Below are 23255 nucleotides of genomic sequence, written 5' to 3'. Positions count from 1 at the left end.
AGGCAGAGGGGATCCCCCAGTCAGCATGCCAAGCAGGTGCCTTCTGCTGGCCTAGCAGGGCCACTGCCAGATGTCAGCCCAAAAGTGCAGATCCCAGGGAGAAGTCAAGGCTGACCTGACACCTCCAGACACAAGTGACCTCCCAGTCCCTTTCCGTGACACGTTCCTGCTGCTGCCCTATCAACTGCAGAGGCAGAAGTGGCCTCACAGTCACTGCCACAGTCACATTCCTCCTGCTGGGGCAGGCGATCCTGAGGTAGGGCTCAGAGAATTCTCACCCATCTCCTTGTGGCCCACAAGCTGATCAGACCCATGGCCCCTCACATTCAGCTTTGAATGCCATGTGACTACACGGTAACCTCAGTTCCTGACTTGCCCCAAGGTGCCAAGCACCTTAAGGTAAGGTTTAGGAGGGGAGTTGAAGGTGAGAAGGTTAATGCACAAGTACAGAAACTTTTGATGTTATTTGTTCGTGTATGGTATTAGGGACTAGGGCTCACCTTTCTGAATTAAACATTAAGGAAAAATTTGTTTTTGTGTTACCAAGTGTTTGGTATTCTGTTTAAGGTGTGACATCTGTGGTTAGGTTATGGACAAGCTTTGCGGTCTAGGGTTTTGTTTATCTCTGTTAAGAAGAATAAGATGATCTTTAATGTCCCTTTGAACCAAAACCATTCTATGATTCTGTGATCCCATGTTTCTATGATTGCCTGTGACACTGCTACCTTTGTCCATACAAAGCCCATAAAGGCTCTCCTCAGAGCTTTTAACCAAGAATTTTGGTTAGTCCGGCTGGCATCCTCTTACAAGTGGTGTCCCCCAGGGGTCCGTACTGTGACCTATCTTGTTTCATGTCTTTATTGATGACCTAGATGAGGGGATTGAGTGTACCCTCACTAAATCTGCAGATGACACCAAGTTGGGAGGTAGTGACGATCCACATGAGGGTAGGGAGGCCTCTCAGAGGGATCTGGATAGGCTGGATTGCTGAGCTGAGGTGAATGGGATGAGGTTCAACAAGGCCAAGTGCAGGGTCCTGCACTTTGGCCACAATAACTCCATGCAACGCTATAGGCTTGGGGCAGAGAGGCTAGAAGACTGTGAAGAGGAAAAGGACCTGGGAGTGTTGATGGATGCTTGGCTGAACATGAGCCAGCCGTGTGCCCAGGTGGCCAAGAAGGCCAAGGGCATCCTGGCCTGTATTAGAAATAGTGCAGCCAGCAGGAGCAGGGAGGTGATCATCCCCCTGTACAACATCCTGACAGGAATCCACTATTGTAAAGCAGAACTCAAAATATCACCTGAAGAAAAACTCAGCGCATAGCCCCTGTGCCTTTCATTTACTCTCTTGCTCACCCTTAACACTAACATGAAATGCTCTATTTATCCCTAGACTTCTTGCCAGACCTAAGCACAACCCTAAGCTGTAATGCTTGCCCATACCCTAACCAGAGACCTGACACCACAGACAGAACAGCAAACCTTCCAACTAAAACTCTGTTTACTCTCTAAACCAGAAAGGTGAGCCCCAGTCCATAGAGGACAAGAGAGAGGTGAGCACTGCCTCAGGATCTCATGGCCCAGCAGGAGGAATGTGACCGTGGCAGTGACTGTGAGGTCACTTCTGTCTCTGCACTTGATAGGGCAGCAGCAGGAACGTGTCACAGAAAGGGACTGGGAGGTCACTTCTGCCTGAAGCAGCTGACAGGTCACCCTTGACATAGACCTGGGATCTGCACTTTTGGGCTGACATCTGGCAGTGGCCCTGCTAGGCCAGCAGAAGGCACCTGCTTGGCATGCTGACTGGGGGATCCCCTCTGCCTCCAGAGCTAGGAGGACCCAGACAGAAAGAAGGCCCCAACATGAGTTGTCCTGGCCCTTCTGCTTGAGTCCATGACTGCACAGCAGCAGGCACAAGGCTTGGCTGTGTCTAGCCAAGAAGCTGCAAGGTCAGCAGCAGGCCCCTGGCTTGGATGGTGCTGCTGAGGTGACTTGTGTCTGCTTGGCTGACAGGCCAGAAAGAGCCTGCTGGGTTGGGATGCCTACTTCAGGAGTGGTTTCCACCCTGATGGAGTTTACTTTGGTAATATGAAAGAGCAGGAGAGAAAAACTGCCACAAAGTGCACCCTGGAATGTTGGCACCGGCCATGAGGAGGAAGAAATATCCAGGGGAACAACTGCTCCGTCTGCTAGAGTTAGAGGCAAAGAAGGTCTTAAGAGCCTCAGCCTTTACCTCCTTTCTTGTTACCAGGTTTCCCCTCACATCCAATATAGGATGATGATTCTTCCTAATCTTCCTTTATGTGAAGTATTTATATAAGCAGTTTTTATTTTCTTTGACAATAATATACCAATGGAGCTCCAGCTGGGCTTTGGCCCTTCTAATTTTGACCTGCACAGCCCCATAACATTCAGGACACAGCTCCAGACAAACTGAAAGCATGCATGGGAGGAAAGCACAGAAGACTTTCCTGCAAGTCCTGATGCTGCTGTCTTGTCAGAGATAGCACAATCACATGGAATTAGAACTGTCTGCCTGCAGACCTTAACGCCTGACAGAATGGAGCGTCAGTCCATGGGAACCTTGAGAAAGTGCAAGATTTGTCTAAAGGAACATCGTGCCCTTTACAAGAAGAAGAGCCCTGTCCTGCACTGATGAAGAGTAACCCTACACATCAGGGCAGCGTGGGCTGCTGCTGAGTGAGCAGTGCCCAGGAGGAGGAGGGCCTGGGCACCATGAGGGATGCCATACGAGCAGTGGTGACTGCTCACGAGGAATCAGGTCAGCTTCCTACAGAGCTGCCTTCTGGGGAGCATGGCCACCAAGAAGATGTGAGGTATCAGACTCAGCTCAGATCCCTTGAGACACCGCACGAACAAGTGCCAACAACTAGCCAGTAAAGAGGCGCAGGTCTGGGAGTCACTAGGATATCCTCATTATCATTGCTCAGAGGAGTAATGATAATGGCAAGACTGAAAATCCCAACAGGACCCAGGCCTCTGTGTTCACGGCTATGGCTGCTGTCTCTGCCACTGAGGCCAAAGAGGAGACAGCTGATCGTTAAAGCATCAGGGCCTCATTGCCTCTTCGCCCCCACCCATGAAGCAGGCAGGGCTCATACCATTCTCCTGCACTTGGCAATGCACATCCCCATCTCCTACTGCTCCACAAAGAGCCCTGAGCAAGGTGTGAAGGGAAAGGATTTCCCTTCCAAGGGGCTGGAGGTCAAGGCCTGGCCCTTGTGCTTGCTGACACACATCCAGTTTTCCTACACATCTGTGTCACCTTCACATTGCCTTTGTCTCCTTGTCCTCACTGCCTCCAGGGTTCTGCTCTAACGAGCTCCAAGGGAGGCTGTGTCAGTGCTGGCCCTCAGGGGGACACTGCAGGAAACTTGCCTCTGACTTGCACTTCTGGAGAGATGTCTTCAATTGTCTCTGAGTGCCTGAGGTTCTTGGGCTCATCAGCAAAGCCCCCAGAGGGGTGATTGCAGTGCCTTGGGCTGGTGCTGTGCTGCTGAGCTGGGCCTGGCACATGGGACAGAGAAAACACTTTTGAAAAAGTCCCATGAAGCAGAGAGACAGCTGTGCCCAGGAGCAGCTCCTCTGCACAGCGCAGCAGGAAAGAGACACAGAGGAAGACACAGAGAGACGAAAAGGAGAGAGGGCTTGGAGGCAGCTGGCAGTGGGAGGATGCTGAGAGCTGCCTGCAGGAGAAACCTGCACAGCCCTTGACAAGGTAAGGGTCTGGCTGCAGGGTCATGCAGCTGCAGGTCCTGGGAGGGTCTCCTGCTGGGTCTTGTTTCTGGGAGGGCAGTGGGCAATGCAGTAGGCTTTGAGAGTCCTGCTGGGTTGCAGTGCGAGGTGAGGAAGTCTGGCAGAAGCTCCTTGGAGTGTCATAACCTAGCTACCCCATGTCAGATAAGACAGCGGTGGCCAAGCCTCCTCCAGACCCTGCAGGGGGTGCAGCTGGGCTATGGGACACTCCAGCTTTCAGATATCCAGCTCTGTCCGTGGGGCATCCTCCTGGGCTGCAGGCTGCTCTCCAGCAGGATGCAGCTCTCTCGTGGCATCCTTGTGTTATCCAGGTGCTCCAAGGAAAAGACACCTCCATCCTAACATCATGTCCATGCTGCTGGATGGCTGTCTGTGGGAAGCTGCAATGAGGTGCAATAAGGACAATGACCTCTGCACCTCTGGCTAGACAACCCACAGACAAGGTGAGGTTTCTGTCCAGCTGCACTTGGACTGCGGCTTCTTTACTCTCACCTTTCTCCAATTCCATCTCAGGGAAACACCTAAGGGGGGTGGTCCTGCAACTCACAGAAGGCTGACACAGGGCAGCTGAGAAGAGCAGTGTTCAGCAGTTACATCTGAAGCTCTGTTCTGCATTGAGATGCATTGTTTGAAACAGCATTGCAAATTCCAGTGTCCTGATCGGTGAACTGAACTAGAGTTTCCCCCATGTTCCTGCTTCCACATGATGAACAGCAGGAAGGACTCCTCTGCAAGCTCAAGTAAGGAAGGTGTGGAAACGTTCTCTGGCAAAGAGAGGCTCAGGCAGGGGGTTGGTCCAAAACTTGCAATAGGTTTTCCTCAGAGAAGCCTCTTCTAAATTTGTTTTGCCTTCTCTCTTCAACAGACAACTATGTCCAATGTAAGCAAATGCCTAACATCAGCTCTGTGAGCGAGTTCCTCCTGCTGGCATTTGCAGACACGCGAGCTGTATCTCCTGCACTTCGCACTCTTCCTGGGCATCTACCTGGCTGCCCTCCTGGGCAACGGCCTCATCCTCAGCGCCGTAGCCTGCAACCACCACCTGCACACCCCCATGTACTTCTTCCTCCTCAACCTCGCCCTCCTCGACCTGGGCTGCATCTCCACCACTCTCCCCAAAGCCATGGCCAACTCCCTCTGGGACACAAAGACCATCTCCTATCTAAGGTGTGCTGCACAAGTCCTATTTTATGTATTCTTCTTTGGTTCAGAGTTTTCCCTTCTCACCATCATGGCCTATGACCGCTACATTGCCATCTGCAAGCCCCTGCACTACGGGAGCCTCCTAGGCAGCAGAGCTTGTGCCCAGATGGCAGCAGCTGCCTGGGGCAGTGGCTTTCTCAATGCTGTCCTGCACACAGCCAACACATTTTCCCTGCCCCTTTGCCACGGCAATGCTGTGGACCAGTTCTTCTGTGAAATCCCCCACATCCTCAAGCTCTCCTGCTCAGATGCCTACCTCAAAGAACTTGAGCTACTTGTTTTCAGTTTTTCCTTAGTCTTTGGTTGTTTTGTTTTCATTGTGCTGTCCTATGTGGAGATCTTCAGGGCAGTGCTGAGGATGCCCTCTGAGCAGGGCCGGCACAAAGCCTTTTCCACGTGCCTCCCTCACCTGGCTGTGGTCTCCCTCTTTGTCAGCACTGGCATATTTTCCTACCTGAAGCCCCCCTCCATTTCCTCGCCATCCTTGGACCTGGTGGTTGCACTTCTGTACTCGCTGCTGCCTCCAGCACTGAACCCCCTCATCTACAGCATGAGGAACCAGGAGCTCAAGGATGCCTTGAGGAAACTGATGACCTGATATCTTTAAAAAGAAAAAAAAAAAAAAAAGTCAAAGCCCATTGTCTTCTACATATGACTCATAATGCATTGCAGGAACATGGTTTTCTTTTTGACAATTTTTCATACTCTGGAGCGTGTCATCACAAGCTCAGAGCTGTGGGGTGTATGGGCAGGACGCTCAGCAATGACTGAGCAGGCCATTGCTAATTGCTCACTTGCTCTTCAGGGGATGGGGTAACTCAGAAGAGCAGGGCCTGCTGTATGTGCATGGGAGACATGGAAAGAGAAACCCAGTGCTGGTGCCAGCAGGCACATCATATGTGTGTGGAGAGATGAACACGAAGGAGCACAAAGGCCATCAGCTATTCCTAGAAGTCTCATGAAGGCCAGCTGGGCAGATGGTGTCACAAGACCAAGTAACGTCCCCTGCGAAGCCACCTGAAGGCAGCTCTGGGATGTGCCTCCTTGAACCGAGGTCTCTGTGCCCATTCCTCATGCCTTGGGGTATCTCAGAGGAGGGCAGAGCAGGGCGAGGCACCCCACGGCTGAGGTGCCTCCCAGCCTCTGGCAGTGACTGCAGGAGCTCTCTCTAAAGGCTTGTGTGTATGAGGTCTGCTCAGATGTGGACACCTCACACAGCCTTGCCATTGCCCTGTGTGATTCCAGAAACAACCCCCAGTGTCCCTGTGAGATTCCTGGAACCCCTTTTGCATAGGTTCATTGCAGATGCCCTTCTCTGTTATGTCACACTACCCCGCCTTTCTCGACCAGGCTGTCAGGCATTTGGATCAGCAAGATTTCTGGGGACTTGAAAAATGTGGGCATCAAACGCATCTTCAGGAAGGGCAAGAAAAAGGATTGGCAGAACTGCAAATGTCACCTCTAACCCTGGGAATGTGATAGGGAAAGTCCTGCCACAGCCATCTTCAGGCAGTTGGAGGAACCAAAGGAACTGCTGAAACAGAAGGGGAGGGGAAAGAAGGGAACGAGGTGAACCTGCACTTTAGCAAGGCCTTTGCCATGGTTTCCTGGGGTTCCCTTTAGCCACACTGGTGATATTTGGACTGAAAAAGGGGATGATGTTTTTGGGGGCAAGGTGTCTGTGGTACAAAGTCCTCCTTTCATCTAGTTACCAGCAGCATCCCTCAGTGATGGGCACTTGGGCCAACACTGTTGACACTCTTTGTTATCTCCCTTCATGATGGCATGGAGAGTATTTCTCAATCTCAGTCTTTTAAACATGCATTATTCTTTAATTCAATGACTCTCCCTCAGAGTGCTCTTCAAGGACAGAATAAATGGAGGAGAATAAAGAAACGGAAAAAAAGAAAGAAGCATTAGAATTGTTGGGAAATGTGTTTTGGTAAACGTGTTTATGTAAAATGTATTTTCCTAAATGTTTGCATGAAACTATTGTTCAAGAAAGCATAATTTGATTTATTGCACTTCTCCATGGTGTTGTCAATGGAAAACTGTGAAAATAAATAATGAATATTCATAGAAAAAAAAAAAAAGCTGGTGGTGCTGGCAAGGGAGATTATTTCAGCTATTACTTGGAATCCTTTTTTGCACAGCTTTGAACTGTTTCCTCAATCTATTTTCATGGCTGGTTTCAGTTTTCCAGTCAGAGGTGAACACTGCCTCCAAGATTTCCTTGGATAGACGAGGGACCCAGGTGGGAACAGTGACACAGGACCTAGGGGAGCCCTTCTGGAGCACAAGCTGGGGGGCACGAACTGGGGCTGGGCCCCTCAGGGGCTGTGCAGGGCTGCTATGCATGCTGTGCTGGGTCTGCCTACAGCATGCTGTGTCCTTCCATCCCACTAAGATGTCACTTCTGTCTCAGAAACTGACCGTCCCCATGCAGGGAGACAGGACCTTTTAGGTCTTGGCAATGTTTGAAAAGCTGCCCCAAACACAAGGACATTTTTTGCTTTTTTTTTTTTCTTCTGTTTAAATATGCTCTCACAGAGGTGCAAACAATGTCGCTTATTGGCCCAGTTCTGGCCAGTAGTGGGGCCCTTATCTAACATGGGGCAGCTTCTGGATTCTTCTCACCAAAGCCACCTCTATGGCCCCCCACTACCAAAACCATACCACGTAAACCCACTCCATGCAGTCACACGGCATTCAAAGATGAATGTGAGGGGCCATGGATTTGATCTGCTTGTAGGCGACAAGGAGGAGATGAGAGGAAATGCTCTGATGACCTCAACTCTGCCTCAGGATCTCCTGCCCCAGCAGGAGGAATGTGACTGTGGCAGTGACTGTGAGGTCACTTCTGTCTCTGCAGTTGATAGGGCAACAGCAGCAACATGTCACAGAAAGGGCCTACGAGGTCACTTCTGAGTGACTTTGGCTATCCTCCAGTCTTCAGGCACCTCACCCATTCTCCAGGACCTTTCAAAGATGATAGAGAGCGGTTCGGCGATCACATCTGCCAGCTCCCTTAGCACACACAGATGCATCCCATCGGGACTCAGGGATTTGTGTGTGTTGAGCCCACACAGACGCTCCCAAACCACTCCCACGTCCACCAGGGGGGAGCCCTCCATTTCCCAGACCCTTTGTCCTATTGCCAGGGGCGAGGAGTCCCGGGGGAGTGTCCTTGAAGCAAAGACTGAAGCAAAGAAACCATTCAGTATCTCTGCCTTCTCAACGTCTCCCTTGACCAGGAAACCCCCTTCATTCAGCAAGGGACCCACATTATCCCTAGCCTTCCTCTTGCCATTTACATACTTGAAAAAAACCTTCTTATTATCCTTTATCTCTTTCGCAAGCCTCATCTCTAGGTGGGCTTTAGCCTTCCTTGTCGCTTCCCTGAAGGCCCTGACAACACATCTATACTCCTCCCAAGAGGACAGGCCCTTTTTCCACATTTCACAGACCATCCTCTTCCATTTGATCTTATTGATGAGCTCCTTGCTCATCCACACAGGTTTCCTGCCCCCCTTCCCCGATTTCCTATTCCTTGGGATGCACCGATCCTGAGCATGGAAGAAGTGCTGCTTAAATGTAGCCCAGCTCTCACAAGCACCCTTGCTTTCTAGCAGCCTATCCCATGAGATACTCCCAAGCAGGTCCCGGAAGAGGTCAAAGTTGGCTCTTCGAAAGTCCAAGGTAGCAATCTTGCTTTCAGCCTTACTTTCTTTGCCTAGTTGCATGTGGAACTCCACCATCTCATGGTCGCTGCATCCCAAGCTGCCCCCAACCTTCACATCTCTAACAAGGCCATCCCTGTTGGTAAGAACGAGGTCCAGAAGCACCCCCCACCTCGTCGGCTCCTCCACCACCTGCGTCAGAAAATTGTCCTCAACGCATTGTAGGAACCATTTGGATTACTCGTGCCTGGCTGAGTTGCTTACCCAGCAGATGTCTGGGTAGTTGAAGTCCCCCATGAGGACTAGCGCTCGTGATCGTGAGGCTACTAGCAGCTGCTCATAGAAGGCCTCATCGACTTCCTCCTCCTGATCTGGAGACCTGTAGTAGACCCCCACTACCGTGTCTCCCATGCCAGCCCACCCCTTAATTCTTACACACAAGCTCTCCACTTGTCCTTCACCCTCCCCCAGCTGGAGCTGGGTACACTCTAATTGCTCCCTCACATAAAAGGCAACCCCACCCCCTCACTTCCCCAGCCCATCTTTTCTAAAGAGGACACAGCCCTCCATGACTGCATTCTAGTCATGCGAGCTGTCCCACCATGTCTCAGTGCTTGCAACGAGATCGTGGCCCCACGACCAAACACAGATCTCGAGCTCATCCTGTTTGTTTCCCATGCTCCGTGCATTGATGTACAGGCATTTTAGGGAAGCAGCAGGTGCAGTTACCCCTGGGGGGATGCAAGAAGAAGATACTGGACGGGGGATCGGGAACTCTACCTTCCCTGAGGAGCCCTCAGAGCTCAGAAGTTTTTCCCTGTCTTCAACAGTGACAGCAGTGACAACTTCCCCCAGCCCTTCTCTGTCACCTTTGGCTCCCCTCCCTTCCCCCATCAAACCTAGTTTAAAACCCTGGTAATCAGCCCAGAGAGCTTGCTCCCCAAAACAGTTGCGCGCCAATTGCTCAGTCGGTGTCTGTCCGTAGCCCACATACCCAGCCTCTCAAAGGACGGCCCAAGATCAAAATACCCAAATCCCTGGTCCAGACACTTCCCCCTCAGCCAGTCATTTACCTGTCCTGTTCTGCTCCTTCTATCTGCATTGCAGTCACCCAGCGGGAGGACAGAGGAGAACACAATGTGCACCGCTGATCCCCTCAACAACCTCCCCAGGGATGCAAAGTCCTTTTTAATATTCTTCATTGTTCTAATAGTGGCACACATGGGGAGGTCCTGGCATGCATCAGAGAGCAGCAAGGAGGGCTCTGGAGAGGGGCAGGGTGAGGTGGGTGGCAGAGCCCCATGCAGGGGCTGGCTGAGGGTCCCTTCTGCTGCAGCCACCGCATGCAGCATGGTAGGAGGAGGGCAGGCAGGGCTCATGGCCGCCTTGCTGCAGATGAGCCCTGAGCTGGGGAACAAAGTGTTTCCTGCTCTGCAGGCCCAGCAGATCCTGCTTTGACTCACACCCCGTGGCTTTGCCCTCTCCCTGGGCACCACAGAGCAGAGCCTGGTCCTGGGCTCTTCCTGACATCCCTGCAGCTCCTGGAAGGCTGCAGTGAGGTGCCCCTCAGCCTTCCCTCCTATGCTGCCAGGGCACATGGCTGCCTTATTGCCAGCTCACTGCCCACCACCAACATCTAACAGGGCTGCTTCCCAGTCTGGGCCTTGCCCAGGGTTAGTCCTCTGTAGGGGCAGAAAATGGCCCTTGTCCTGGTGGTTTTTCATGGCCTTCCTGTCAATACATACTCTTCTCATCCTTAATCTCTTTTACTGAATACAGAGGCATAGGAGAACTTTTTGGTACAGACTACTGCAGAAAAAACATCAAGTCCCTCAGCCACGTCTCTGCTTTTCCTCCACATTGCAGCTAGGCTCTTCATTCCACCACCTCTGCTGTACCTGAGGAGAAATTCTGAGAAAAAAGAGTCACAGAAAATGACTACCTTCTAGTTACTTTATATGGTTACTTTATATGGTTAATTACAAAGAGCTTACCAGCACCTGTTAATGAGGACTTTTCTTTAAAAAAAAAAAAAAAAAAGTAGAAGTGAGTTGAAGAAAAATATTTTAACTGGAATAGTATTCCAAAGAATGAAAATCAGTTTTGAAATACATGAATACATGCACATAGGACAGCACATTGAAAACAAAACTACCAAAGGCTAAAGAAACATTACACACAAGTGCCCCAGCTTCCCTGAGGTAGACATCTGAGCAGGAGAGTCTGAGTTGAGCTTTGAGGAGAGCCTGAGAAGAGCTTTGACTCAAAACAGAGCACTTTGACTGAAACACAGCACATCTTTACACCTGCTGAGGGTGCACTCTATTCCATCATCCAGGTCACTGACAAATAAGTTGAACAGGACTGGACTCAGTGTAGATCCCTGGGGACACTGCTGGCTACAGGCCTCCAACTAGACTTAGCTCCACTAAGTACAACCCTCTGAACTCTGACATCTAGCCAGCTCACAATCCACCTCACTGACCACTCGTCCATCCCACACTTCCTGAGCTTATCTGTGAGGATGTTATGGGACACAGTGTTGAAAGCCTTGCTGAAGTCCAAGTAGACAACATCCTCTGCTCTCCCCTCACCCCACTCAGGGAGCCTTGCCTTGAGACCACGGGTCAGTGTCTGTACTGCCCACAGGTGCCTGCAGTCTTGTATCCTCAAGAACCATCTTCTGTATGTAACATTTTTAGCTTTTTTTTTTTTTTTTTTCCTCGCAGTGTGGGGCCAGCATTGGTTGACCTGGTACCTGGCAGTGAAAGGCAGTGTCTCACACTGTTGTGGTTTAACCCAGCCGGCAGCTAAACACCACACAGCCATTCAGTCACCCTCCTCGCTCCCTCTCTGGGATGGGGGAGAGAAACAGGAAAATTAAGCCTGTGGGTTGAGATAGAAACAGTTATTAGGACAGAAAAAAAAAATGGTAATAGTACTACTACTAATAATGTGTACGAAACAAGTGATGCGCAATGCAATTGCTCACCACCCGCTGACCAATGCCCAGCCTATCCCCGAGCGGCCACCCCTCCAACCCTGGATAAACACCCCTATCTATTGTTTAGCATGATGTCAGATGGTATGGAATACCCCTTTGGGCAATTTGGATCAGCTGTCCTGGGTCTGTCCCCTCCCAGCTCCTGTTGCACCCCCAGCCTGCCCACTGGCACGACAGAGCGAGAAGCTGAAAAGTCCTTGGCTTGGTGTAAGCACTGCTCTGCAACAATTAAAACATCGGTGTGTTATCAACATTATTCTAATCATAAATCCCAAACACACCACCCTACCAGTTGCTAGGAGGAAAATTAACTCTATCCTAGCTGAAACCAGGACAAGTGAGCAGCTCCTTGGGTGTATTCCTGACACCAGCTTTGCAAGAAGCAGAGATGTGGCAGAGATGCCACTGCAGAGACAACTTTCACCAAGGTACATGAGACCTAAGGGCTTAGTGAAGTACAAGAGCTCAAGAGAACAACATAGAAGCCAAAAGAGAGCAACAGTGAAAAGGCCACATCCTGCTGCTGGCCATGGCTCTAGGGAAGCAGCAGCCCCGAACCGAAGGCAGCAAAGAGGCAGAGCCCAGCGGGCAGTGAGGGGCAGTCTCAAGGTCCACTGGGGCTGCTCCTCTGTGTGGGAGCAGCTCCAGAGGAGATGGGAAGAGATAGCATCTGAGACCAATGAAGTTCTCGTGGATTCTTTATTCTCCTTTTCCACACAGGAAGCCAAGTTCTGCAGGTACATAAGATGATTGGGTGAAAGTAAATAAAAAAAAATAGGATGCCATGAATATAATTCAATCAAAATCACAATTTTAAGAGATAATATTAATAATAATAAAAGAATTGCAAGCTATTTTACTAAGAGATTGTTCAGATAACCTGTGTGTCCATTTAAAATTATAGGCACACTACTGATGCCAAAGAAGCATGTATCCAATGAGTTTCCACAAGGCATGCTTGAGCTCCTGGTTCCTCATGCTGTAGATGAGGGGGTTCAGTGCTGGAGGCACCACCGAGTACAGAAATGACACCTCCAAGTCCAGGGATGGGGAAGAGATGGAGGGGGGCTTCAGGTAGGCAACCAAGGCAGTGCTGAGAGACAGAGAGACCACAGCTAGGTGAGGGAGGCATGTGGAAAAGGCTTTGTGCCGGCCCTGCTCAGAGGGCATCTTCAGCACTGCCCTGAAGATCTGCACATACGAGAAAACAATGAAAACAAAACAACCAAACCCCAAAGAAAAACTAAACACAAGTGCCCCAACTTCCCTCAGGTAGGCATCTGAGCAGGAGAACTTGAGGATCTGGGGGACTTCACAGAAGAACTGGTCCACAGCATTGCCTTGGCAGAGGGGCAGGGAAAATGTGTTGGCCGTGTGCAGGACAGCATTGAGAAAACCACTGCCCCAGGCAGCTGCTGCCATCTGGGCACAAGCTCTGCTGCCCACGAGGCTCCCGTAGTGCAGGGGCTTGCAGATGGCAACGTAGCGGTCATAGGCCATGATAGTGAGAAGGGAATACTCTGCTCCAATGAAGAATACGAAAAAGAGGACTTGTGCAACACACCCTTGATAGGAGATGGCCCTGGTGTCCCAGAGGGCATTGGCCATGGCTTTGGGGAGAGTGGTGGAGATGCAGCCCAGGTCGAGGAGAGCGAGGTTGAGGAGGAAGAAGTACATGGGGGTGTGGAGGCGGTGGTCGCAGGCTATGGCGGTGAGGATGAGGCCGTTGCCCAGGAGGGCAGCCAGGTAGATGCCCAGGAAGAGCGCGAAGTGCAGGAGCTGCAGCTCGCGCGTGTCTGCGAATGCCAGCAGGAGGAACTCACTCACAGAGCTGACGTTGGACATTTGCTGGTTCTGGACATGGACACTGCCAAATGAGAAAAAAAAAATAAATAGAGAGTGTTACGAGTAATGTCTCTGAGCAAAATTGAGAAAATTCCCAATTAAAGCCTTACATTCCCTGTTTCCAAGAAGACCTTTGCCTATATCCCTGTCTGGAGCCCTGCTTTGTGCTTGCTGAGTGTCCTGTACACTGCAGCCTCCTCTGCCCAGCAGCTCCCAGTGAGCCTGCTCTGCTCCATTCAAGGTTCCAAGAGGGAAGGTTCCTGGGCAGTGGCTCCCTCTGCTGAGAGAGGGGTGTTTGGCTGTGTGACTCTGTGTGTCTTCTGTGTTCAATACCCAGCAGAAAAAATCAGCAGGTGGATCGTGCATGTCTGGCCGGAGAGAACAGGGAGCATCTCCTCCTGCTTCACCCTTTGTGCACAGCACTCCCTGTCAGAATCAGGCAGCACCAGCTGCCACGCTGGGCAAGGGAGAGAAGCAGGCATGGGCAGGCAGGGCGGACGCAACCCAGTGCAGAGGCTGCGGTGTCGGTGAGGTAGAGCCTGTCCTCACAGCCCTGTGCCATCTGCCCTGCACAGACAGCAGAGGGACAAGAGCTCTGGAGTGGAAGAAGCATTTGGAATATGTTCTTTGTCATATGGTAGGAATTTGGGGGTAAGACCTCTGTGGAGCCAGGAGTTGGACTCAATGATCCTTGTGGGTCCCTTCCAACTCGGGATACTCTATGATTCTGTGATTCTGTGACTTCTTCCATGGAGGAAGGTGGAGGGGGCCTGCAGCAAATGTGTCTACTTACACAGAGTTTTAGGGTTCAGACACCCCATATTCTCAGCCCCCCATATTATAAAAGCCGTGACTGAAGCTCTGAGGGGAAGAGAGGAGACATGGGGCTGCTGGAAGGAAGGTGCCTGCACTGCAGGGGATGGCAGGGAGGGAGCAGCTCCCTCTCACTGCCTGCCCATGTCCCTGCTGCCTGCAGGTGTCCCTGCCAGCAGCTCTTTCTCTGTCCCCATGTCTCCTCCTGTCCATGCTCACAGACCCCATTCCACCCACTGTGTGCACAGCTCTTCCCTGCAGACACCTCCTGGGGATGGGAAGAGCTCCGGGGACATCTTCTTCTCTGCATGTCCTAAAGAACGGTTCTGAAATGCCATGGAGCAGTCTGTAGGCAGAGAGAAGGGAAGGGATATTCTCAGGTTCATCAGTAACCTGTGCATGTCTCAACATTTAATGCAGTAGGAAGCTCAGTCACCTGTGTAAATCCAACTACTGTTAACACAGAGCCTGCCCCAGAATCAGAGCAGAAGTGGCAAGTAGAGAGTGCAGAAAGTGCCTTCTCTTTGCAGGCAGCCTCTGCCCTGCTCTTCCTCTACCAAAGCCCCTGGGCAGCTCCTGGGGCAGGCTGAGTGCTGAGCCTGGCAGGCAGCAGAGGCCCTGCCCCAGCACACAGCCCCTGGGGCACAGCAGGGACCCTGCTCTGAACCACAGCCCTGGGCACTCCTGCAGCAGCCCTGAAACACCTTCTCCTCCACACCGCACAAGCCACATGAGACATCCTGGCAGCTCCTGGCCAGGCATAGACATCCCGCATCCAGAAGCCTTTTCCAGGAACCTCCCCTGCACTGTCCTGCAGCCAGAGACTTACCATGGGCAGAGCTGTGAAGGTTTCTCCTGCACTGAGCGCTCCTCTGCGCGCACCCTCCAGGCTGCCTGGAATCCCTTTTGCCTGAGTGCCTGTGATCAGAGCCCCCAGCCCTGCTGCGCTGTGCAGAGGAGCTGCTCCTGGGCACAGCTGTCTCTCTGCACCAGTGCCCTCTTGCCACAAGCTCTCTCTGTCCCACGAGCCTGGCCCAGCTCAGCAGCACAGCAACAGCACAAGGCACTGCAATCACCCCTCTGGGGGCTTGGCTGATGAACCCACGAACCTCAGGCACTCAGAGCAAGTTGAAAGAACCTCTCCAGAAGTCCAAGTCACATTCAAGTTTCCTACAGTGTCCCTCTGAGGGCCAGCACTGACACAGCCTCCCTTGGAGCTCGTTAGAGCAGAACCCTGGAGGCAGTGAGGACAAGGAGACAAAAGCAATGTCAAGGTGACACTGATGTGTAGACAAACTGGATGTGTTTCACGAAGCACAAGGGCAAGGCCTTGACCTCCAGCCCCTGGGAATGGAGATCCTTTCCCTTCACACCTTGCTCAGGGCTCTTTGTGGGGCAGCAGGAGATGTGGATGTGCATGGCCAAGTGCAGGAGAATGGTACGACCCCTGCCTAGTTCATGGGTGGAGGTAAGGAGGCAATGAGGCTCTGGTGCTTTAACAATAAGCTGTCTCCTGATGGGCCTCAGTGGCACAGACAACAGTCGTAGCCTCAGGCACAGAGACCTAGGTCCTGTTGGCATTTTCAGCCTTTCCACGGCCCTTGCTCCTCTCCACACCAGGCTGTCCAAGGGACTCTCGCACCTGCACCTCTTTTCCTGCTGTCTCTACACCCTTGTCTGTGTGGTGTCTCAGGGGATCTGAGATGAGTGTGATAACTTAGATTGCTTGCTGGCCATGCTCCTCGTAAGGCAGCTCTGTAGGAAGCTGGCCTGCTTCCTGGTGAGCAGGCACCTCTGCTCGTATGGCATCCCTCGTGGTGCCCAGGCCCTTCTCCTCCTGGGCACTGCTCACTCAGCAGGGCCCCAGTCTGCCCTGATGTGTGGGGTTCTTCTTCCTCTGGTGCAGGACTGGGCTCTGATCCTTGTAAATGCCAAGAGGTTTCTGTAGGCAAAATCCTGAAGTTTCTCAATATTTCCTCCACACTGATGGTCCATTCTGTCAGCTGTTCATGTCTGCAGGGACATGGCTTACCCTGATTGTGCTGTCTCTCACAAGGTAACAGTAGCAGGAGATTGTAGGACAGTTTGGGTAACACAGGAGTAACCAGTTGAATGGAATTGCAGCACAGAATCACTGAAGGGTAGGGGATGGAAGGCTGCCGGATTCCACTTCTTCTGTTCTTCCTTCTCATGCATGCTGTTATTTTGTCTGGAACTGCCTCCGATATACAAAACACTGCGCTGTACCATCTAATAGGAAGAAAATTAAGTCTATTCCAGCCAACACATGGACAATATCCACCCCATATTCTATACCATCTGCATCATGCTCAGCTCCAGTACTTTCCATTTAATCACCACTAGCTTTCCTCTTTTGATATTCACACAGAGATATATTGCCTTTAGTCTCTGGGTGTCCTGGAGTTGGCTAGGATTGAGTTAATTTTCCTCCTAGTAGCTAGTATGATGCTGTGTTTTGCATTTAGCATGAGAAGAATGCTGATTACACGCTGATGGCTTTGTTGTTGCCCAGCAGTGGAGGGCTGGGGGTGCCTGAGAAGCTTGGGAGGATAGAAGCCTGACAGCTGACCCCAAGTAGCCAAAGGGATTTTCCAGAAAAATCAGTATGGGCTGGCTGTCCAGGGTAGGGGGTACCACTGCTGCAGGACAGGCAATCACCATCATGATGATCATTATCATTGTTTGTATTATTTGTCTTCCCTTTATGTCCTATTAAACTGTCTTTATCTCAACCCATGATTTCTTTTTTAATTTATTTTTTTTCCTCTCCTCATTCTCTCCTGCATCCACTGGGGATGTAGCAGGGTGTGTGTGTGAGTGAATAGCTGTGTGGTGCTGAGCTGCCTGCCGGGATAAACCACGCTCTTTTTGGTGCCCAACATGGAGCACAAAGTTTGAGCCAATGACAGATCTGACCTCAGCATGTTAAAAGAAAGCTATTATAAGCATTAGTTGATTTTAATATTTGCTGATCACAAAGTTGATTTTCCATCTTTTTTTCTTTTAATTTTTTTCTTATATCTCAGGTCTGTTGTGCTACATTTCAGAATTGTGTTGTATAGAACATTATTTACTGTATGTCTCCCCTGTCATGCTGTTTATCTTTTCTGATGGCTGGTTTAACTTTATTCTTTTGGTGTACCGTGCAACACTGGCTTATGATATGGCAAAATTCCTGGTCATGAAACTAATCTGGTACTTGTACTCAGCATTGCCATTACCTCCATACCTTGGGAGACATCTCTCAGAAACTATTAAGAATTACACTCTGGACCTTTTCTCCTCAGGAAACCAAGCTGTGGGGGAGACAAGAGGAAGACACTTTTCTCCACTGGTTCACTCTCCCTTTCTGCTAATTACACTACCTCTTCAAATTTGTGAATATCCTTGGGATGGTCAAACCAGCATGTTCTTATTGTTATGTCTCCTGAATGTGTTTCAGAACAACTTAAGAATACCATTCAGATATCTCTTTGGTGGCAGGAGAGTTTAGTGTGGCAAAGAGTGTGTGAGGATATGGGCAGGTACCTAGAGCAGTGGGCACCTCCAAAGCTTTGGAAGGTCACCCCCAAGCAAGTGCAGAATCCTAATAAAAAATGGTTAAATGCTTGAAAAGGAGGTGTTATCACCCTGGCATTTCCAAAGAAACACGTACCACTGCAGTGTACTGGGTCCTGGCCTAAGTGTATCTAAGTGGGAAGGAGTGGCAAAAGCAACCCATTGGCACTGCCCCAGAGACTCTGTGCATCCTTGCAAGAGACTACTTCAGGAGAGGATAGATATTTTAAGGACCCAAAAGGGTATCGGTGGGCTTTTGGCATAGCTGCCTTGGAGATGGAGGACGTTAAACTGTTGTCTGCCTTGCCTTGGTCTCTCACAGGACCCTTCTGTTGTGGGGTTGATGAGGGCTGAAGGACAGCTGGTGCCAATCACTACCACAACCGTGCACCTGAGTCAGTATAGCAACAACCGAGTCCACTAACAGAGGCCTATCGTGGCCTGAATGAAGTCATGCAATGCTGAGTGCTGCCATGCCGGACACGGTAGAGCTTGCATGAAAACCGGAATCCAAGGCACTGAAATGGTTTGCCACAATTGATATCGCTAATGCATTTTTCTCCATCCGTTTGCCAGAAAAGTGAAGGCCACAGCTTGCTTATAACCTGGAATCAACTGCCCCAGGGCTGGAAACACAGCCCTGAGGGACTATGGTCTGACCTAGACTGCACTGGAAGAGGAGGAAGCTCCTGAACACCTGCACTACATCGATGGCATCATTGTGTGGGGTGACACAGCAGAGGAAGTATTTGAGAAAGGGAAGAAAATACTCCAAATTCCTCTGAAAGCTGATTTTGCACTAAAATAAATTAAGGCCAAGGGACGTACACAACAGATCCTGGTGCAGGGATCTGGCCAGGGTCAGGGGGACCAATGCTCAGTGACAGGTTGAGCATTGGTGAGGGGCTTCTCAACAATTGCATGGTGCATCACTTGCTCTGTATATATTCTTCTCCTTCTTATTATTGTTATTATAACAAATTTATCTTCCTTTTCAGTCTTTTCCAATTTTAAATCATTGATTATTGTCTGGCCCTTGTGCTTGGTGAAATGCATCCACTTTGTGTACCCTTCAGTGTCACCTTCACTCTGCCTTTGTCTCCTTGTCCTCACTGCCTGCAATGCTCTGCTCTAACGAGCTCCAAGGGAGGCTGTGTTAGTGCTGGCCCTCAGGGGGGACACTCCAGGAAACTTGCATCTGACTTTTACTTCTTGAGAGATTCCTTCAACTTGCTCTCAGTGCCTGAGGTTCGTGGGCTCATCAGGAAAGCCCCCAGAGGGGTGATTGCAGTGCCTTGGGCTGGTGCTGTGCTGCTGAGCTGGGCCATGCTCGTGGGACAGAGAGAGCTGCTGTCAAGAGGGCCCTGGTGTAGAGAGACAGCTGTGCCCAGGAGCAGCTCCTCTGCACAGCGCAGCAGGGCTGGAGGCTCTGACCGCAGCTGGCACGGGGAGAGGAGAGAAGGAGAGAAGAAGAGAAGGAGAGAAGGAGAGAGGGCTTGGAGGCACTGAGGAGCGCAACAACAGAGGGCAGCGTGTGGCAGGACACATCTGCAGGCTCTTGACACTGTGAGGCTCTGGCAGCAGGGCCATGCAGGTGGGGTTGCCAGAGGGGTCTTCTACAGCTGGCACATCTGATGGCTGATAGCATCTGTCAAGGTGGGTCTCACTCTTCTTGTAATTTGGACTAGGAGAAACTGTAGAGAATGGCATTTATGAATGGGCGTTTCAAGAGGAATACTGAGGCTTGGTCAGTCTGAAGAGGAAGGCTTTTTTAGATTCTCTACTTTCAGATTCTTGCAGTGGAGGTGAATCTGAGTGAGTCTGAGCACACAGCTTGTGGGATGGGGTCTGTTATCATGAACGGGGAAGAGATGTGGGGTCAGAGAACCAGTTCCCAGCAGGGCCATGGGCAGTCAGTGAGAGGGAGCTGCTGCCAGAAATGCTGTGTGAGGGAGGGCTCAGACACCTACCTGGGAAAATCGCTGCTCTTCTCTCCCACCAGCACAAGGCAGCTCAGACCAGACATGATGGACAGAGTGGCTGTGCTCTCTGAAGTACACTATGCACTAGAGATACTATTGTATCTGTGACACTGAGGATCCACAAGGTTTCGCTTGTAGTGCAGCAGGAATGAGAGTATAGGAAAAAGAAATCACCACGGCCCTTCTCTGCTGTTAGGTGATTTGGGAGTAAAAATTTCTTCATATGAAGGGTTAAATTAATCTGAGAATACCCCAAGTTCCTCTTTACTTTTTTTTTTTTTTTTAATAGGTAAGGACTGTTAACGACACTGCCCGCGGCAGAGTCCCCTGCTTCCAGGGACACCCTCACGCAGCATCAGTCAAGGCTCGTGAAAGGGACCGGCCTAATGTCTGCTTAACAGGTCGAAATTGAATCAGATATCATCAGATAATTGTGTTGTATTTTCTTACTGCCTTTTCTCTCCATGGCCAGAACCAGAAAATGCCCAACGTCAGCTCTGTTAGCGAGTTCCTCCTGCTGGCATTTGCAGACACACGCGAGCTGCAGCTCCTGCACTTCGCGCTCTTCCTGGGCATCTACCTGGCTGCCCTCCTGGGCAACGGCCTCATCCTCACCGCCGTAGCCTGCGACCACCGCCTGCACACCCCCATGTACTTCTTCCTCCTCAACCTCGCTGTCCTTGATCTGGGATCCATCTCCACCACTGTCCCCAAAGCCATGGCCATATCCCTCTGGGACAACAGGGTCATCTCCTATGAAGCATGTGCTGCCCAACTATTTCTCTTTGATTTTTTGGTTTTAGCTGAGTATTGCCTCCTCACTGTCATGGCCTACGACCGCTACGTTGCCATCTGCAAGCCCCTGCACTACGGGAGCCTCCTGGGCAGCAGAGCTTGTGCCCAGATGGCAGCAGCTGCCTGGGGCAGTGGCTTTCTCAATGCTGTCCTGCACACGGCCAACACATTTTCCCTGCCCCTTTGCCAAGGCAATGCTGTGGACCAGTTCTTCTGTGAAATCCCCCACATCCTCAAGCTCTCCTGCTCAGATGCCTACCTCAAAGAAGTTTGGGCACTTTTGTTTAGTATTTTCTTGGCCTTTGGTTGTTTTGTTTTCATTGTGCTGTCCTACGTGCAGATCTTCATTGTGGTGCTGAGGATGCCCTCTGAGCAGGGCCGGCACAAAGCCTTTTCCACGTGCCTCCCTCACCTGGCCATGGTCTCCCTGTTTGTCAGCACTGCCATATTTGCCTACCTGAAGCCCCCCTCCATTTCCTTGCCATCCCTGGACCTGGTGGTCTCACTTCTTTACTCAGTGGTGCCTCCAGCAGTGAACCCTCTCATCTACAGCATGAGGAACCAGGAGCTCAAGTATGCAGTGAGGAAACTGTTTCCATACATGCTTCTTAAGCATCCGTGATGTGTTCAGAGGATGTATTCTTAATAATACGCAAATCTTTTGATTCATATTATATCATATCATTTTTATCGTTACTAGTGTTATCATAACATTGTCATTAATAACAATCCTAACAGAAAACAGAGGATATTTGGGAAAATGAGACAACATTTTAAAAATTATTTTTCTCTGTTAATATTTGAACAATATTTTATTTTGTTTTTAATAATCTAATTCTTAACATTCTGAATGTTACATTTTGTGTTAGTTTTTCCTATATCATCTAATGTACATACAGAACCAGGATTCCTTGGTAGTTAAAGACAATAAAGATGTCAGCGGAAATTCATTGGTCTCAGTTTCCTTCTCTTCCCATCCCCTCTGGAGCTACGGGAGCAGTCCCAGCATCCAGGAGGGGCTCCAGGCCAAGAGCCCAGCTGACACGGGTAGGAGCAGTCGATTTGGATTAGACCTTGTGGATCTAGGTGACAGTCCTGTCGTCTCTATAGCAGGGCTGGCACAAAGCCTTTTCCACGTGCCTCCCTCAGCTGGCCCTGGTCTCCCTGTTTGTCAGCACTGTCCTGTTTGCATACCTGAAGCCCTCCTCCATTTCCTCCACATCGTTGGACATGGTGGTGTCATTTCTGTACTCGGTGGTGCCTCCAGCAGTGAACCCCCTCATCTATAGCTTGAGGAACCAGGACCTGAAAGCCACGCTGAAGAAACTGATTCTAGTGGTAATACTTACTTAGCAATAAATTGGCTATCTCACTTTTCTAGTTTTACTCAAGTTAGTCTCAGGCAATTTGTGATGATTAGGTATAGCATTCTTTAAAATGTAATAGAACAAATGTTTAATAAAATTTAATAAATAAAATGTTTCCAGTTAGATGTTTGCTTTCATTCCTCTTTTCCAGATGACCAGTCCTCTGTGTGACCCAGAGGGTTTCTTTGAATGTGTTTATTTCTAAATGACGCCTGGTCTCTGTTTTGACATCTTGTTAGTAAAAGGAACTTGCACAGTGCTCAGGGCTCTCCTTCCCAAACTGGAATGCAGAAGACGCTCAGGGAATATCAGGCTCAAGGTCTTAGTGTTGTACTGGGGTTCCACCTGGACAGAGGGGCATGGGGGCACAGAGTCCTGGGTGAGGGTGTCAGGGCTTCACTGAGTCACCACTGGTGGATGCCCAGTGCCCCTGGAGACCCTGACTGGTCGAGAAGCAGCTTCCTGGGTTTGAATCATGACAGGAGTGGTGGCATCAAGGAGGTATAGGGAGCCACCAAGTCCTTTGCTGGTCTGGGCAGAGCAGGAAGGGGGCCCAGGGCATTCGTCCCCTCCCCACAGCCTGCCAGGACCTGCAAGGTGCTCATGGAGCATCCAGGGCCAGGATCTGCGCCATGGTGAACAGGAAGAGGGCAAAGCCTCTCTGAAAAAGAGGCTGAAACTGAAAAATGTCCCTCCTCTGTCCTGTGGTGTGACAGCACCACTGTGGAACAGGTTACCTTTATTTGATAGAGTTCTTGTGTAATTTGCTTTGATGGTGGCACAAAAAGAGAGTTCCTTTACCAGTGATGTGCTTCTTCATGTTAGGACACAACTCAACGTCTTTCACTCTGCTTTTTCTCATGGATGAAGTGGATTAGGTCTCCTTGATTATTCTGAGGCTCAATGCAATGCTTTTGCCTTCTGCTACTTGTACTGGGTTCAGCAATAAAAGGTAGAAACAGGAAGCAGAGGGGAGGGGTGGGCTCTTGTTGGGAAAACTTTGGTCCTCCTCCCAAACACCGGCTACGTGCGTTGAGGTCCTGCTTCAAGGACGTGGTCAAGCATTGCTCACTTGTGGGAAGTAGAGAGTAATTTCTTTCCTCTGCACTTCCACGTAGCCTTTATTTGTCTTGTTTGTTTTCCTTCTTTCTGTTTCCCCCTCCCTTTTCCCCTTTCCCTTTTTTCCCTTTAGATAAATAATTTAGTTCAT

At 50.4% G+C, this 23255-nt stretch overlaps 2 protein-coding genes across 2 annotated transcripts; both read left to right on the top strand.

The window, feature by feature from the left end:
• Window positions 1–5008: 5008 nt before the first annotated feature.
• Window positions 5009–5663, top strand: LOC137847079 (olfactory receptor 14J1-like). The gene has a single exon (XM_068665335.1). The coding sequence runs from the start codon at window positions 5009–5011 to the stop codon at window positions 5576–5578; it is 570 nt and encodes a 189-aa protein (XP_068521436.1). The 3' UTR covers window positions 5579–5663.
• A 14701-nt stretch (window positions 5664–20364) lies between these two features.
• Window positions 20365–21300, top strand: LOC137846823 (olfactory receptor 14C36-like). Its single transcript, XM_068664934.1, has one exon. It carries the CDS (start codon window positions 20365–20367, stop codon window positions 21298–21300), a length of 936 nt encoding a protein of 311 aa, XP_068521035.1.
• The last annotated feature ends 1955 nt before the right edge of the window (window positions 21301–23255 follow it).

The sequence above is a fragment of the Anas acuta genome, chromosome W (genome assembly GCF_963932015.1).
Source record: "Anas acuta chromosome W, bAnaAcu1.1, whole genome shotgun sequence".
Taxonomy (NCBI): domain Eukaryota; kingdom Metazoa; phylum Chordata; class Aves; order Anseriformes; family Anatidae; genus Anas; species Anas acuta.
The sequence above is the reverse complement of the archived record's forward strand: the minus strand, read 5'-3'. Positions and strand labels throughout refer to the sequence as shown.

Coding starts and splice junctions, on each gene's coding strand:
- LOC137846823 (XM_068664934.1), top strand. CDS start 20,365: ATGCCCAACGTCAGCTCTGTTAGCGAGTTCCTCCTGCTGGCATTTGCA.
- LOC137847079 (XM_068665335.1), top strand. CDS start 5,009: ATGGCCTATGACCGCTACATTGCCATCTGCAAGCCCCTGCACTACGGG.